This window comes from Phascolarctos cinereus, unplaced genomic scaffold (genome assembly GCF_003287225.1).
Source record: "Phascolarctos cinereus isolate Bilbo 61053 unplaced genomic scaffold, phaCin_HiC Scaffold_5;HRSCAF=322, whole genome shotgun sequence".
Classification (NCBI taxonomy): Eukaryota; Metazoa; Chordata; class Mammalia; order Diprotodontia; family Phascolarctidae; genus Phascolarctos; species Phascolarctos cinereus.
Window position 1 is genome coordinate 149,011,783 of NW_027555958.1, and position 14,661 is coordinate 149,026,443.

Sequence of the window (14,661 nt, forward strand, 5' to 3'; positions counted from 1 at the left end):
AAAAAACAGCACTAAAATGGTTAAATTCTGCAGGACACTCAGATGTGCAAAGGCAATCTGGGATAAGGAAGAGTGCTGGACTTGGTGTCAGAAGACCTGGTACTGAATCCCAGCTCTGACACCTTCTAGCTCTGTGACCCTGAACAACTCAACCTCTCTGAGCCTCGTTTTCCTCATCTCTACAAAAGGGATCAATAACTCCCACACTGTGTCCCAGGCAACTTGGTGAAGCAGTGGATAGATAGAGTGCCAGGCCTGGAGTTGGAAAGACTCAGCTTCTTGAGTTAAAATCTGGCCTCAGACACTTACTAGCTGTGTGACCCTGGACTATTCACTTAACCCTGTTTGCTTTGGTTTACTTATCTGAAAAATGGGCCAGGGAAGGAAAGGGCAAATCACTCTAGTATCTTTGCCAACAAAACCCCAAACAGGGTGACTGAAACAACTGAACAACAACAAATGCCCCAGGATTCTTTTGATGAAAGTTTTTGTAAACCTTAAAATATTTAAGTACTATAACTTTATTTGAAGTAAAATCATAGTATACAACATAGCTACAGCTACTTTAGCTATCCCTTATTCATTTCCCTTTGCTGTATATCATAGCTGAGATCATAATGGCTCTGGATTCACATCCTGTCTCTGATGCTTACTACTGTGTGACCCAGGGGAAGTCACTTAATTTCCTTGGGCTCTACTTTACTCATCTATAAAATGAGAGGACTGGATTAGATGGTCTCTAGGTTTCTTTCAAAGTCTAGATTGATAATCACAGGGTACTTTTTTTTTTAACCTAAAAAAATTGTCAAAATTCTATGTGATTCAAAATGACTGATTTGGAAATGTTTTATATGATTATACATGTATAACCAATATCATCTTGCTTACTGTCTCAAGGAGGAGGGAGGGATAGAATTTGGAACTCAAAACTTAACAACCAATGTTAAAAAAAATGTTTTCACATGTAATTGGGGCAAAAATATTTTTTTAAAAAATTCTATGTGATTGCAGTTGAACCATTAGTATTTTTTGGTTGAGAAAAAATGCATAGTGATAAAATCCACAGTGAATGCATCGATTCATTTAAATGAATTTCTATTATATTAATCATATATATTTGAAAACTGGTAACACACACGTGTCTGAGACAGTATTCAGTCTGCAGAAGGTGTGTTTGCTTGTTTCATTACACTGAGTTATTTAATGGGATAGCTGGCACTGTTTTTAAAGCTTTCAGAGCCTGGAAATCTGGGTGAAGTGATGAAAGTTTCAACTTTAGATCTTGTTCCACTGTTAGCTTGTTTCCATATTTAGATTTTGGTGCAGCAAGTTCAGAAATTCCACTTTCCTAAACATATTCTGCGGTAGAAGGCATTAGATATTCCACAGCTTTAGGCGACAGAACTGGATCCTCAGAACAAACAAGTAGCCAGAAGTCACCTAGGTTCTCGTTTCCTACCAGGTAGGAATGAAGTGTTGATAATACGAAAAAAAAAAAAACCAAACCAAAAACCAAAAACATGGTTCATGCCACATAACTTTCTTGCTGCTTAAGCACCAAAATCAAAGTGATACTGCTTGGTGTGCATGTGTCTTGGGAGCTCCCAATAAGGATGCGGCTCCCAGGATTCTGGGGTCCACAGGACAGGAATGGCTGCCTTCTCTCTCCCTCCAACCTGCTTGCTTTTCCCATATGCAACTGATACTTAACTGTTCCTGTGTCCCTGCCCCCTCTGCCTGATGAAATTCCTCCCAAACTTCAAAGCTTAGTTTATATGTCACTTTCCTAGACAGAAGTAATCTGTCCTGCTTCTGAATTCCCATTAGTCCTTCTTTGGGTTCCTGTTGTGGCATTCAGCTGGTACTATCTCATATTGTAGTTGAGTATATGCCAGAAGAATGTAAGCACCTTGAGGGCAGGAACTGGGTTTGATTTTTCGTTTGTTTGTTTTTGGAGGTGACTGGTTGGATTTTTTTTATCCCCAAGGCATAGCCAAATGCATGGAACATAGGAGACATTTAAATGCTTGTGGAACTGATGTGAGTTGAAATGCATACCTGTCTGTTTTCTCCTTGAGATTCTAAACTGCTTGAGGGCAGAGATTATGCCTGAAGTATTCAAAGTGGCCCTTCTGTGCCAGGTTGATAAGTGCATTAGTCTCTCTTTTTCCAAACTCTACCTAGGAGGAAAGGGGAGCTGTGTTATTCTTTACAGTTTATGGCAGAAGCAAGAGATTTTAGGCTGTCAAAGAGCCTCAAAGTTTAATCATTCTTTGTTTAAATTACATATTTTGTAAACGTCTGAGCACAGCTGGTAAGAAATGAAATAAATTCCTTAGGAAATGAGAGGGTTAATTTCTCTGGGCTGATATGTGGTATAATAGCTAAGAGTGCTAGTTTGGGGGTTTCTAGGATCTGGGTTCCAATTCCTACTCTGCTCCTTACTACCTGTGTGGCCTTGGCCAAGTCACATGACCTCTGGGCCCCATCTGTAAAACGAGAGGGTTGGACTCTATGACCTCTGATACCCCTTTCAGGGTTAAATTTATGATTCTATGATCCGAGGGCAGCCGTTTGTGCTATGCTTATTTTCTCTTTCATAGGCAAGAGAGAAGGTTTTTCAGTCTTTCTTTGTTTTGTCTTAACTTCTCAGATGGCCAAGAGTACCCTAGGGCAGCCTACCAGCAATTGGTACAGCCAGCTCAGCTGCTGCCAGGCCTTCCCGGATCCTGTGGAAGAGACCTCCATCCGCCTGTTCAAAAAGTCATCCTGAATTACCCCAGTCCTCTCGGCCAACAAGAAAGACATGCACAAAGAGACTATTCTTCCCCAGTGCCCCCAAGATACCAGTAAGTGGTACAGAGCCAGCATTCCGGCATTTTTTTGGAAATGGAATCAAGATTTCAGACAGCTAGGTGACACAGTGAATAGAATGCTGGGCCTGGAATTAGGAAGATCTGAGTTCAGATCTGGCCTTAGACACCTACTAGTTATGCAACCCTGGGCAAGTCACTTAACTTATCTTTGCCTCAATTTCCTCAATTATAAAATGGGGATAATATCATCTACCTCATACAGTTGTGAAGATCAGATGACACAATATTTGTAAAGTGCTTACACAGCATAATGCCTGGCACTTAGCAGGTGTTACAAGAATGCTTATTCCTTTCTTTCCTCCCTTCCCTCCCATTCCAGTGGGATCTTCCCTGTCTCTCCCTTCTTGATCTAGATGTGTCAGGCTTCAAGGTTCAGTAATACAACCAAGTAGCAAGAAAGTAAGGTCTCCCCAAACCCATACAATATAGACTTCTTGGGTCAAGGAGAAAGGGAAGTGCCTTCATAGGAATTTCTTTATAATACTAATAACTAAAATAACACTATAATATTGAAATTTATGTAACACCTAGAGGTTTGAAAAGCACTTTAAATACATGGTCACATTTGGTCCTCACAACAACCCTATAAGATAACTATCATAGGTATCATTACCCTCATTTTGCAAATGAGAAAACTGAGGAGTAGCAAGGTTAAATGACTTGTCACAAAGCTAGGAAGTGTTTGAGGCAGGATTTGAATCCAGCTCTTCTTGACTCAAGTCTAGCACTCTATGCAATTCATCATATAAATACAAGTCTAGAATCATTTTGATGGAAATGATCTTGAAAAGCAACCTTGTTCAACCCTCTGCTTTGGGTTAGAACTATCTCTCTCCTAAGTTAATACTGGAGTGTGTGCTGTTCTTGAAACTACCCCATAAAAGATGTGCACTCTTTATAACCTCCAGGATATAACAAACCACTGAGATGTTCTTTATCTCCCTCTTGTTTGCTGAAGCTTAAGCCTATTCCCTATACCCACACTCACACCCATATGTCCACCCACACAGGTATACTCACATATGTATATATACATATACACATATGTATACATATACAAGTTCTCAGTGAAGGAGGATAATTTGTTATTTCCTACTGCAATCATTTTCTTTGTATGCTTGGATGACATATGCATCTTCAATAAAGCATATGCCTCTCCAGCTGCCTACTGGATATCTCAAACTGGATGTCCCATCCCATAACCATCTTAAACTCAACATGTCTATATCTTTCCTCACTAGTCCTCCCATCTTCCTAACTTCCCCATTACTCTTGTAGGTACCACCATCCTCCCACTCACCCAGGCTTGAAACCTCAACTCCTCAATGTCTAATCTGTTGAGAAGACCTGTTGATTGTACCTTTATGACATCTCTCCTGTACTCCCTCCCCTTCTCTGACCCTGACACCAACCTAGTACAATTCCTCATCCCCCCATGAATGGACCACTGCAGTAGACTGCTGGTAGTTGGACTCTCTACCATAAGTCTCTCCCCACTCCAGTCCATCCTCCATTTAACAATTAAAGTAACCTTCCTAAAGTACAGGTCCAACCATGTCATTTGCCCTTCCCCATTTTCTCTTCTCCCCATCACCTCTAGGATCAAATATAAAATCCTCTATTTGGTATTCAAAGTCCTTCTTATCTCAATCTTTCCAGTCTTCTGTCATTTTACTTACTTCCACGTACTCTTTGATCCACAGACACAGGCCTCCTCCGTGTTCCTAGAACAAGATACTCCATCTCTCAACTCTGGGCATTTCCCCTGGTGGTCCCCCATGCTTTGAATGCTCTCTCTCTTCATCTCTGCTTCCTGGCTTCCTTTAAATCTCAGATAAATTTCCGCCTTTTACAGGGAGATTTCCCAAGGCCTCTTAATTCTTTCTGTTGCATGTTGTCTCTCCATTAGACTGTGAGCTCCTTAAGAGTGGGGATTTTACTCCACTCTTTTGCCTTTCTTTGTATCCCCAGCGCTTAGCACAGTGCCTGGCCAACAGCAGGAGCTTAATTAATGCTTATTGACCACTGATATTACATCATCTACCACATGGATGATTTAAGATGGCAGCTCACAGCACAATGGATATAGCACTGGCCCTAAAGTCAAGAAGACGAGAGCTTAAGTCTGACTTCAGATACTTACTAGCTTTATGACCCTGGGCAAGTCACAAATGCTGTTTGCTTTACTTCAAAATGGGATAATAATACAACCTGCTTCCCAGGGTTGTCATGAGGATCAAACGGTATCACACTTGTAAAAAGTGCTTCACATAGTACCTGACACATAGTAGGTGCTATATATTTATTCCCCTCCCTTCCCTATGCTTTTTTTTCAGCAAAAGAATCTGAGTTTCTTAAGCTTTTATTCATCATCGTAATTCTTCAGCCACTTAAACATCAATCCCTGATCACTGGCTTCCTTTGAATCCTTTTTAAAGCTTTCTGTCTCTAAAGAAAGCTATACGTCCAAAATCAGACAGCGCCTGGACAGCGCTGAATGTTCTTCTGAATCTCATTAATTTAAGCCACACTAATTCATGATAGTTTGGACAGGAGTTAGGATGGAATGTGCCTTTACTTAAGCGAATCCTTTCTCCTTCACACAAATTAATACATTAAGTTTCTGCTTTTATAGAACTGGTTGAGACTCTTAAAATTAGTTTTCTCCAAAAATCTGCCAATTAACCCCCAAGCATTCATTGTGAAAAAAAAAATCCTTTTGAATGATAAAAAGCATACCTGTGTTTCTTATTTTTCCCTCTTATTAATGAGTTAGAAGACACAGAAGCTTCACTTTAAAAATCAGGTAAAAGGATCACAAGCATCATTTAAATTCTTGTTACCAATTACTTTAATTTAATACAGTTGATATCTCCCCTTTAAATGATATTATATAAGGGATCTAAAGCATTGTAAACAAGACTGACATAAGAATAGCTAAAATTCTAAAGAAACAAAATTTGTTCAAGCATCTTCATGAGATAAATTAGGTTTTGAACAGTTGCAGATTTGGAATCATCTGTTGTACTTGCTAAAAGCTTGTTGGGGTTAGTTTCATTGTGGTGGGTACACGGGCAGAATAAACCCAAATGATTAGAAAAATTCTGTTATTTTTGAATTAGATGAAAAATTCTGGATACATCATCTAGCCAACTTATTAAATGTAAGGGGGTTTTGTGTGTGTGTGTGTGTGTACACTTGGTATTATTAGAATGTCTGTCATTCAATCAACTAGCATCTATGAAACACCTATTATGTGCCAGGTATTATGCTTAGTGCTGGAGAATGTCTTATCTTCTGTTTCACCAACTAAGCAATGATTCTTTTATCACAAGCTAGTCCAGTAAAGAGTTTTGTTGGGGAAAAAGAAACGACACTAGATCCTCTTTTGATCAAGGAACATTTCCCATTACTTCATCCCTATATCCACCAAAATACAAAGTATCAGTTTGTTTTATTCCCTAAAACGTACCAACTAGAGCTGAAATCCTGTGAAATCCTGCAAGCCCAATGAGGAACATAAAACTCCACTCTGTATCTTATTATGCTGCAGAGGCAACCTTTAACACTCAAATGCCATGCCAATGGAATAAAAATTCTGGTAGACTCTACCAACTGGAAAGTATGGGTCCAGTGATAGACTCCATGTCTGTCATGTGAAGCACCTGAAGTGAGGGCTCACTGGCTACAAATGTTGTCTACAAAATCATTTTCATTTTAGCCACAACATATGAAACTGTTTACTAAAGTGTGAAGGGGATGCAATCTGCAACAATGGAGGAAGTACACAGACAGAGGAAATCATAGATTTTTTTTTACAGTACTGAAGATAACACAAAAGCCTTCTGCAGTTGGGTGAGACAAGACTTCAAAGAGAAACGTTTCCTCTACTCCCTTTTTTAAATTGTGGGAAGACAACACAGGCTTGCTACAAAAGCAACACAAACATCGTGGAAATTGAATTCAAATATAAAGGGTTCCTGTCCTAATCAGATAAAAGTCAAGTCAACAAGCACTATTGTGCTAAGCTTTGGGGATACACATACCAGCAAAAAGGATAGTTCCTGGCCTCAAAAAATTTATATTCTAATAGATGAAGACAACATATAAAAAGAGAGTTGAAAAGGTCAAGGGAGTGGTACTCGTGAGAGGGCATAGTGGTGAAGTCTGGAGAATGAAGGATAGCTGGTTTGGGCCCTTTCTCAAAATGGAGGTTCTAGGAAGAACTCACCAGAAGGACAAGGGGATGAAAGGGATGGAAGCAACTGAAGCATGGCGGTTAGTAACAAAGCAAATCCAACCTATATTTAAGTATATAGATATTTGTGTGTGTGTATATACATATACCACATATATATACTGTATATATATATATATATGGCACATATATATATATATAGTATATAACATAATATATATCCTTAAATATATGTTAGTAAGCCAGTATGCTTCAGGTGACTTCTCCCTCCACCTGTCATCATATATGTGTGTTATGTATATGTATATGTGTGTAAGATAAATGTAACATTTGTTATATATGTGTGTTTATATACATTACATATATATATACTTATGATATACATGCATATATACATTATATATATATGCATATATACTTATGATACTTATGTATATATACATTATATATGTATATATACTTATGATACATATGTATATATACATTATTGAACTATATGATAGGAAGAAATGGTAAACCATTTTTAAAAAATGAAAGTAATTAGTATTTTTTAATTTTACACAGCCAAGCCATTAAATTTTTTTTTACTCTTCTCATTTTGTTAGTTATTCAGTATCTATAGTCATCGTTACTATCCATACTGTTCCTTAATTTTTTTTGGAGGGAAAAAAAGGAGGCAGTTTAGGCCTATGATTTTATTGGTATCAGGAACGACTGGTGTGAAAATTTACTCCACTGATGCATATCAGCAACTTATTTTTCACTTACAGTTTTGGAGAGTTGCCTGTAGCACTGAGAGGTCAAATAATTTGCCCATGGTCACAAAGATAATTTGTATCAAAGGTGGTACTTTAACTCAGTTCTTCTTGACTATCCACTATTCCTTGTTGACAAATGAATGAATGAAGCATTTATTAAGCACTTACTATGTGCCAAGTACTGGGCTTAGTATTGAGAGCTGACATACACATACACATGGCAGAAGTGTATATACAGATACAGGGAAAAACCCACTAAATATCACACAAGTTAAAAGACAAAAAAATAATTAAAATTCTCTGGCATATCCTCCCCAATAGTTGGGGTTCCCTTTCCCCAACCTCAATAATTCTAGCACAGAGCCTTGGATAGAGTAGGGTATCTGTAAATATTTAAAGTCACATCAAACCTCTGTTCATCTCCAGGTTTGAGAAAAAGGATAGAAGTACAGGAGACAACTATCGTCTTGTATTTCTCAAAGACACCGTGTGCCCCATAGTTTTTCTTTGGCAGAATACACATTTTCCATTATTTGTTTCCTTCCCAGGGGTCAGATATATAACCAGCCACCTCACCAAGCTGCTGCTCAGGATGAATCCTATGAGTATCCTGCTGACTTCAGACCCCAGATTAACCAGATTCCTTCCCCAGCTGCCATCCCAAGACCCCCTAGTACACCTGCCATCAGAGGGACTTTAAAAACAAGCAATTTGCCAGAAGAACTGCGTAAGTTGCGTGCATGTTGGTTTCTCTTCTTTGTTGTGAAATCTTGTTATTCTGGTCACTCTTGATGCTTCATAATCCCTAGTCTTGGGATATTTCAAATAATCCCAATAAAAGGAATTGTTTTGCTTTAAAAGTTACCGGGCATTTAGCAAGTGTATGTTGGATAACCCTGTAAGGGCTATCAGTCATGCTCAGGAAATTGTTCACTACTGGATTTTCTTTTAAAAGAATACCCATTTCTCCCTCCCTTCTTCTAAATGGTCCTGAGCTGCTCAGCTGCTTATTGGAATTGATCAGTTGTCTGCATGTGTGTGCTTGGCATCGGCCAAGGACCTCACATTTCACCATAAATTAGCAGCAACCATCAAGAAAGAGGTAGTTTTCTGGAGGGATGAGACATTGGGTTTGGAAAAATGGGTTAACATCCTCCATAAGGCTTCACAATCAAACACTTAATTCAAAAAGACATTCAGCCCAGTGTCAGATGGTGATTCCTCTTCCCCTTTATTTTTTTTCTGGCCAGAACCAGAAATGTTGAAATATCACCAAAATGTTCTCATATTAAGGTCAGGCAGGACTGTGAATTCCAGAAACCTTATAAAAACAAGCATTTCTCATGGAATTGTTGCATTCTGTTGTGCTTACTGGAGAAACCCAGATGATTCCAATAAGCATTTTCCAAGTCTGGGTGCTTCTCAGAACCAGGCCTGAAATAAAACCCTGTAGGGTTTACTGCTCACTAGGGGAATGGAAATGTGTGGTCCATGTCCGTCTTATTTATTCCTTTACTGCCTTGGAAGATTTCTTTGCCATGGATACATTTTCTTTTCCATTCAGAATGTTTTTTGTTTTTTGTTTTGTTATCTCAAAATTAAAAAGAAGGTTAGTTTCTACACATGTAGGTTTGTAATTAGAGCATCTTAAAAGAACCAAAAGGGGGTCACAAAGAGTCAGACACAACTGAAAAAACAACTGAAGAGAATTCCTACTTCCCTCCCATCTTCCACCCTACCACCACAAATCATGTGGCCCTAAAAATTAGTATCCACATTTTATGTAATAATAATTCCAATGTACATCAGTCAAGGTTTCAAAGCAATTTTTTCACAACAACCCTGTGATGTAGGTAATAAATACTGTAATTATAATTTGACAGATAAGGAAAAGAAGTTAAGTGATTTTCCCAAGGTCACATAGACATTTCTCTTACTGACTAGTATTGTAGATTTTCTACTACATCATGCCTCCTATGCAGGCCTTTGGTTAATTATTCCTCCCCACTGTTCCCCTCTCAGAATCCCTGTAGACATCATTTAAAAAGCCCCCAAACCACCCAAGGATGAGATCCCATGCAGGCCACCAACCCTCCCCTCCCCAAACAAAACTTTGGATCTAATTAATACTATAACTCCAGAGACTAATTTCTAACCTACTCAACAATTATCTTCCCCTGCTACCAATACACTATACCATTCTACCTCCTATGCTATGAGATCCCCCAATCTTTGTCATCAAGTTTTATCACACTAGACATGAATTACAAAATTGTACTACCACTTACCAAACTTTCATCCCCAGTCAGCACACCTCTACTTTTCCCTCTGACCAACTCTTGTCCTCTGTCCCCTTCCCCAGTCCATTCAACTGTGTGCCTTTTGGAACTTCTGCAACCTCCTCACTTTAACAGAAAGCTGGCTTTTCTAAAGCACAAGTCTCTCCAAATATTCTCCAATGGAGGCTTCTTCTTTTCCCAATTCTGACCCTTCTTATATGGGCAGGAAGAAGGGTTGGTATATTTTTTTGTTCTTCACTCCCACTTCCAGACCATCCATCTGTCACCATGATTCATAACCTTTCCTACTGTGAAGTCCATGCAATCTATTTATAAAACTCTAATTCCCTTTTTGTTACTGTTATTTATCAACTTTCAGATTATTCTCTTAGCTATGTCAATGGCATTAGCATTTGGTTCCCTGTCTGTATTTCCATATTATTCCCTGCCATCATCATCTTTGGCAATGTCACTGTTTATTTTGATGTCATTTCTAACATGCTGACTTTCCATCATTCTTGCCCTGCTAATTCTTAACACCCAACATCTGATTTCTTCAATGATGTTCCTGTCATGATGAAAGTGATCAAATAAAGTTACAAAATCATAATGGTTTTGTCAGCTACAAATTTACAGTGTATAACCTTAGCTGGACCCTCTCTGCTACTCAACAATGCTTGTGTTCCACTCTCATTGATTCTCAAAATCATCAGTCATAGCAATTATTTTATTAACTCTTCATATCCCCAACCTCCTACACTCATAGCATATGACTCATATGTCTTTTATGAGAAAAGTCATTCAGTGTGAGCTCCTTCAATTCCTCTTCATCATATCTCCAAACTTGTCAGTATCTTAACCCAATCTCTACACCTTCCCTCCTGTCTTAAAGACAATATGTTCCTGACTCTTTGCTAATTCCCCTACTTCTTTTTTTAAATTTGTTTTTAGTTTCCAACAATCACTTCTATAGCTTTTGAGTTCTAATTTTCTCCCCTTCCCTCCCTACCTCCCTCCCCAAGACAGCATGCAATCTGATATAGGCTCTACATATACATATTTTCACATTAGTCATGTTGTAAAGAAGAAATAGAATCAATAGGAGGAACCAAAAGAAAGAAGAAACAAAACAAAACAGAAGGAAAAAAATTGCAAATAGTATGCTTCAATCTGCATTCCAACTGCATAGTTCTTTCTCTGGAGGTGGATAGCATTTTCCACCATAAGACTTTTGGAGATGTCTTAGAGCCTTGCATTGCTGAGAAGAACTAAGTCTATCAAAGCTAGCCATCGAAAAATGTGGCTGTTACTGTGTACAACAACGTTTTCCTGGTTCTGCTCACTTCACTCAGCATCAGTCCATACAAGTCTTTCCAGGTTTTTCTGAAGTCTACTTGCTCATCATTTCTTATAGCACAGTAGTATTCCATTACATTAATATACAACTTGTTCAGCCATTCCCCAATTGATAGGCATCCCCTCCATTTCAAATTCTTTGCCACCACAGAAAGAGATGCAATAAATATTTTTGTACATGTGGGTCCTTTTCCCATTTTTATGATCTCTTTAATTCCTCTACTTCTTGACACTTCTTCCTCCTACACTCTCCAGGACATTACAACACCAATTATCCACTTTCTCCCATGCATCCTCAAGCTCCCTTTCCCACTAGTTCCATCCCATGTGCTTATAGAAATGTTTAGATTTCCCCAGTCCTAAAAAAATCATTTGTTGATCCTTTTGTTCCACCCAGCTACCAACCCACTTCTCTTGCCTTTTGTTATGCTAAGCTTCTTGAAAAAAGTCATCAGTTGGGGGGGCAGCTAGGTGGCGCAGTAGATAGAGCACCGGCCCTGAAGTCAGGAGGACTTGAGTTCAAATTCGACCTCAGACCAAACACTTGACACTTACTGGCTGTGTGACCCTGGGCAAGTCACCTAACCCCAATTGCCTAAAAACAAAAAAAAAAAAAAAAAGAAAGAAAAAAGTCATCAGTACCCAACACTTGTACTCCTTCCCAACCCACTAATTTCTCAATCCCTAAATGTCTAGCTTCCATTGCTTTCCTAAAGGGTACCAACAGTTTCCTTAATTGCCAGGTCCAATATATACATATATATATCTATATACACACACACACACATATACACACATACATATATATGTATATATACATATATATATACATATACACATATATGTATATACATATACATATATACATACATATACATATATATATATATACACACATATATATATATATATATATATTTTTTCAGTTGACCCTCCTTGAACTCTTGGCAGTATCTGACACTATTGATTACCCATATCTTTTGGATGTACTTTCCTCCTTTGGTTTCTGAGAACCATATGGGGCTGGTTCTCTTGCCTTTCTCATTTATCCTCAGATCTCTTAGTTAATGAACCCCTCCTGACCTCTTAAAATAATAGTTCACATATATTTAAGGCCTGCAAAACACTTTATAAACATCCTCACAATAAATTCTGTGAGGCTGGTGATATTAGCACATCCATTTTACATATGAGAAGACTGAGGCTCCACGAGGTTAAACAACTCATTCATAGCTAATAGGTTACTACTGAGGCAATATTTGAAACAAGGTCTTTCTGATTCCAAGTCCAGAAATCATTCTACCACTCTATCACACTGCTTCCTCAATAGTCCTATTCCCCAAAGTTCTATCTTTAGGCCTTCTACCCCCTACATCATATCCCTTATCAAACTCATCTGTGCCTACACCTTCAGCTACAATCTCTGAATCTTCTTAAATCTTAAATTTGTTGATTTCAAATCAACAAATCAGAAACATCCTTCATTTTCCTACCTCCATGTTTTTGTTCCTGCTGTTCCCTCTCCCTGGAATGCCCTTCTCCCTAACCTCTACCCCCAATTCCCATTGCCATCTTCTTCATGAAGCCCTTGTTCCTAATTTCCCTAATTAATGAAAATCCTTCCCTCCCCAACACATCTTGACATATCACTTAGTTTACATTTCTCTTGTGCCCTTACCATATAACATTTTATATTGTACTTATTTATATATATGTATTGTATTGTATTCACCTAATGTACTCTGAGCTCTGTGGGGTAGGAAATATGTCTAATTTAATTTTTGTATCACCCTCCAGTGCCCAATGTATAAACAGTAGGTACCTAATAAATAGTTGAAGTTGCCCTACCTTCCCACCCCTACTGCCCTGAAGTAGTCAGGAAAGAGCAGCAGGTCATCAGAGAGCATCAAGCTATGAAAAAGGGCTCAGCGGTTGGCTCTCTGTTCTTATACATTTCCCTAGGGTACCTCACTTAGTGATCCTCAACTCTGTTGTCATATTCAAGGACACAGAGAGTTTCTTGGGCACAGTACCAAGTATGATTGTAAGCAGACAGGGATGGCTTCATCACAAGGATAAGGCAGACTCTAGACACTGTTTTAAAGCCATCATATGATTTCTCAGCCTTCAGAATATCTGTAGGGAGGCCCCCTAAGCTTAGAGTATTAAAGAGCACTGGGTGCAGAGTGAGAGGACCTGGGTTTGAATTCTGACTCTGGGGGCAGCTAGGTGGCACAGTGGATAAAACTCTGGCCTTGCAGTCAGGAGGACCTGAGTTCAAATCCGTCCTTAGGCACATGACACTTACTAGCTGTGTGACCCTGGGCAAGTCACTTAACCCCAACAACTGCCTCACTAAAAAAAAAAAAGAATTCTGACTCTGCTACTTATTCTTTGTGGGACATTGGGTACATTACCCAGGTTATTCTGTGGGCCTCAGTTTTCTCATCTGTAAAATACTAGAAGAGACTAAATGAGCTATAAGGAAGTCTCTCTTCTAGTTCTAAATCTTCTGTTTTTTGTGCCATATCCTCCTTTGGCCATATAAGCAACTGTTTCTAAGCCCCCTAAGGTCCAATGGTTTCCACTATAGAATTCCATAATTTTAGCATTAGAAGGGACTTTAGCAGCCACATCATCTAACTTGTACCTAAAAGGAATTTCTACTATAATGTACTCGACAAGCGCTTGTCCAGTTTCTTCTTGAAGACCTCCAAGGTGGGGGAAGCCACTACTCTGAAGGAAGCGCATACTACTTCTAGACAGCTCTAATTAAGTTTTTCCATGAACTGATGCAAAGTGAAATGAGCAGAACCAGGAAGACACTAACAGCAATACTGTACAATGATCAACTAGGAATGGCTTGACTCTTTCCCAGTAATACAGTGATTCAAGACAATTCCAAAGGAATCGTGAGGAAAATGCTATCCACAATCAGAGAAAGAACTAAGAGTCTGTACGCAGATCAAAGCATACTATTTTCACTTTATCGTATGTGTGTGTGTGTCTTTTTTTTCCTTTGGTTTGTTTCTTTCACATGACTAATATGGAAATATGTTTTACATGACTGTACATATATAACCTATATCAAATTGTTTAATCCTCTTAGAGAGGAGGGAGGTGAGGAAGGGAGGGAGAAAATTTGGAACTCAAAATTTTTAATTGAATGTTAAAGTTAAAATTTGTCTTCATAT

The 14,661-nt window shown here is 38.6% G+C and overlaps 1 protein-coding gene across 1 annotated transcript in view; it reads left to right on the forward strand.

Annotated features, from left to right (window-relative positions):
• The window catches only part of TRAF3IP2 (TRAF3 interacting protein 2), a 65,959-nt gene that overhangs the window by 36,178 nt on the left and 15,120 nt on the right, over positions 1 to 14,661 (forward strand). Inside the window, 2 exon segments of the mRNA XM_021008090.2 lie at positions 2,654 to 2,849; positions 8,381 to 8,559. Of these exon segments, the coding sequence (XP_020863749.1) occupies positions 2,654 to 2,849; positions 8,381 to 8,559 (375 nt within the window).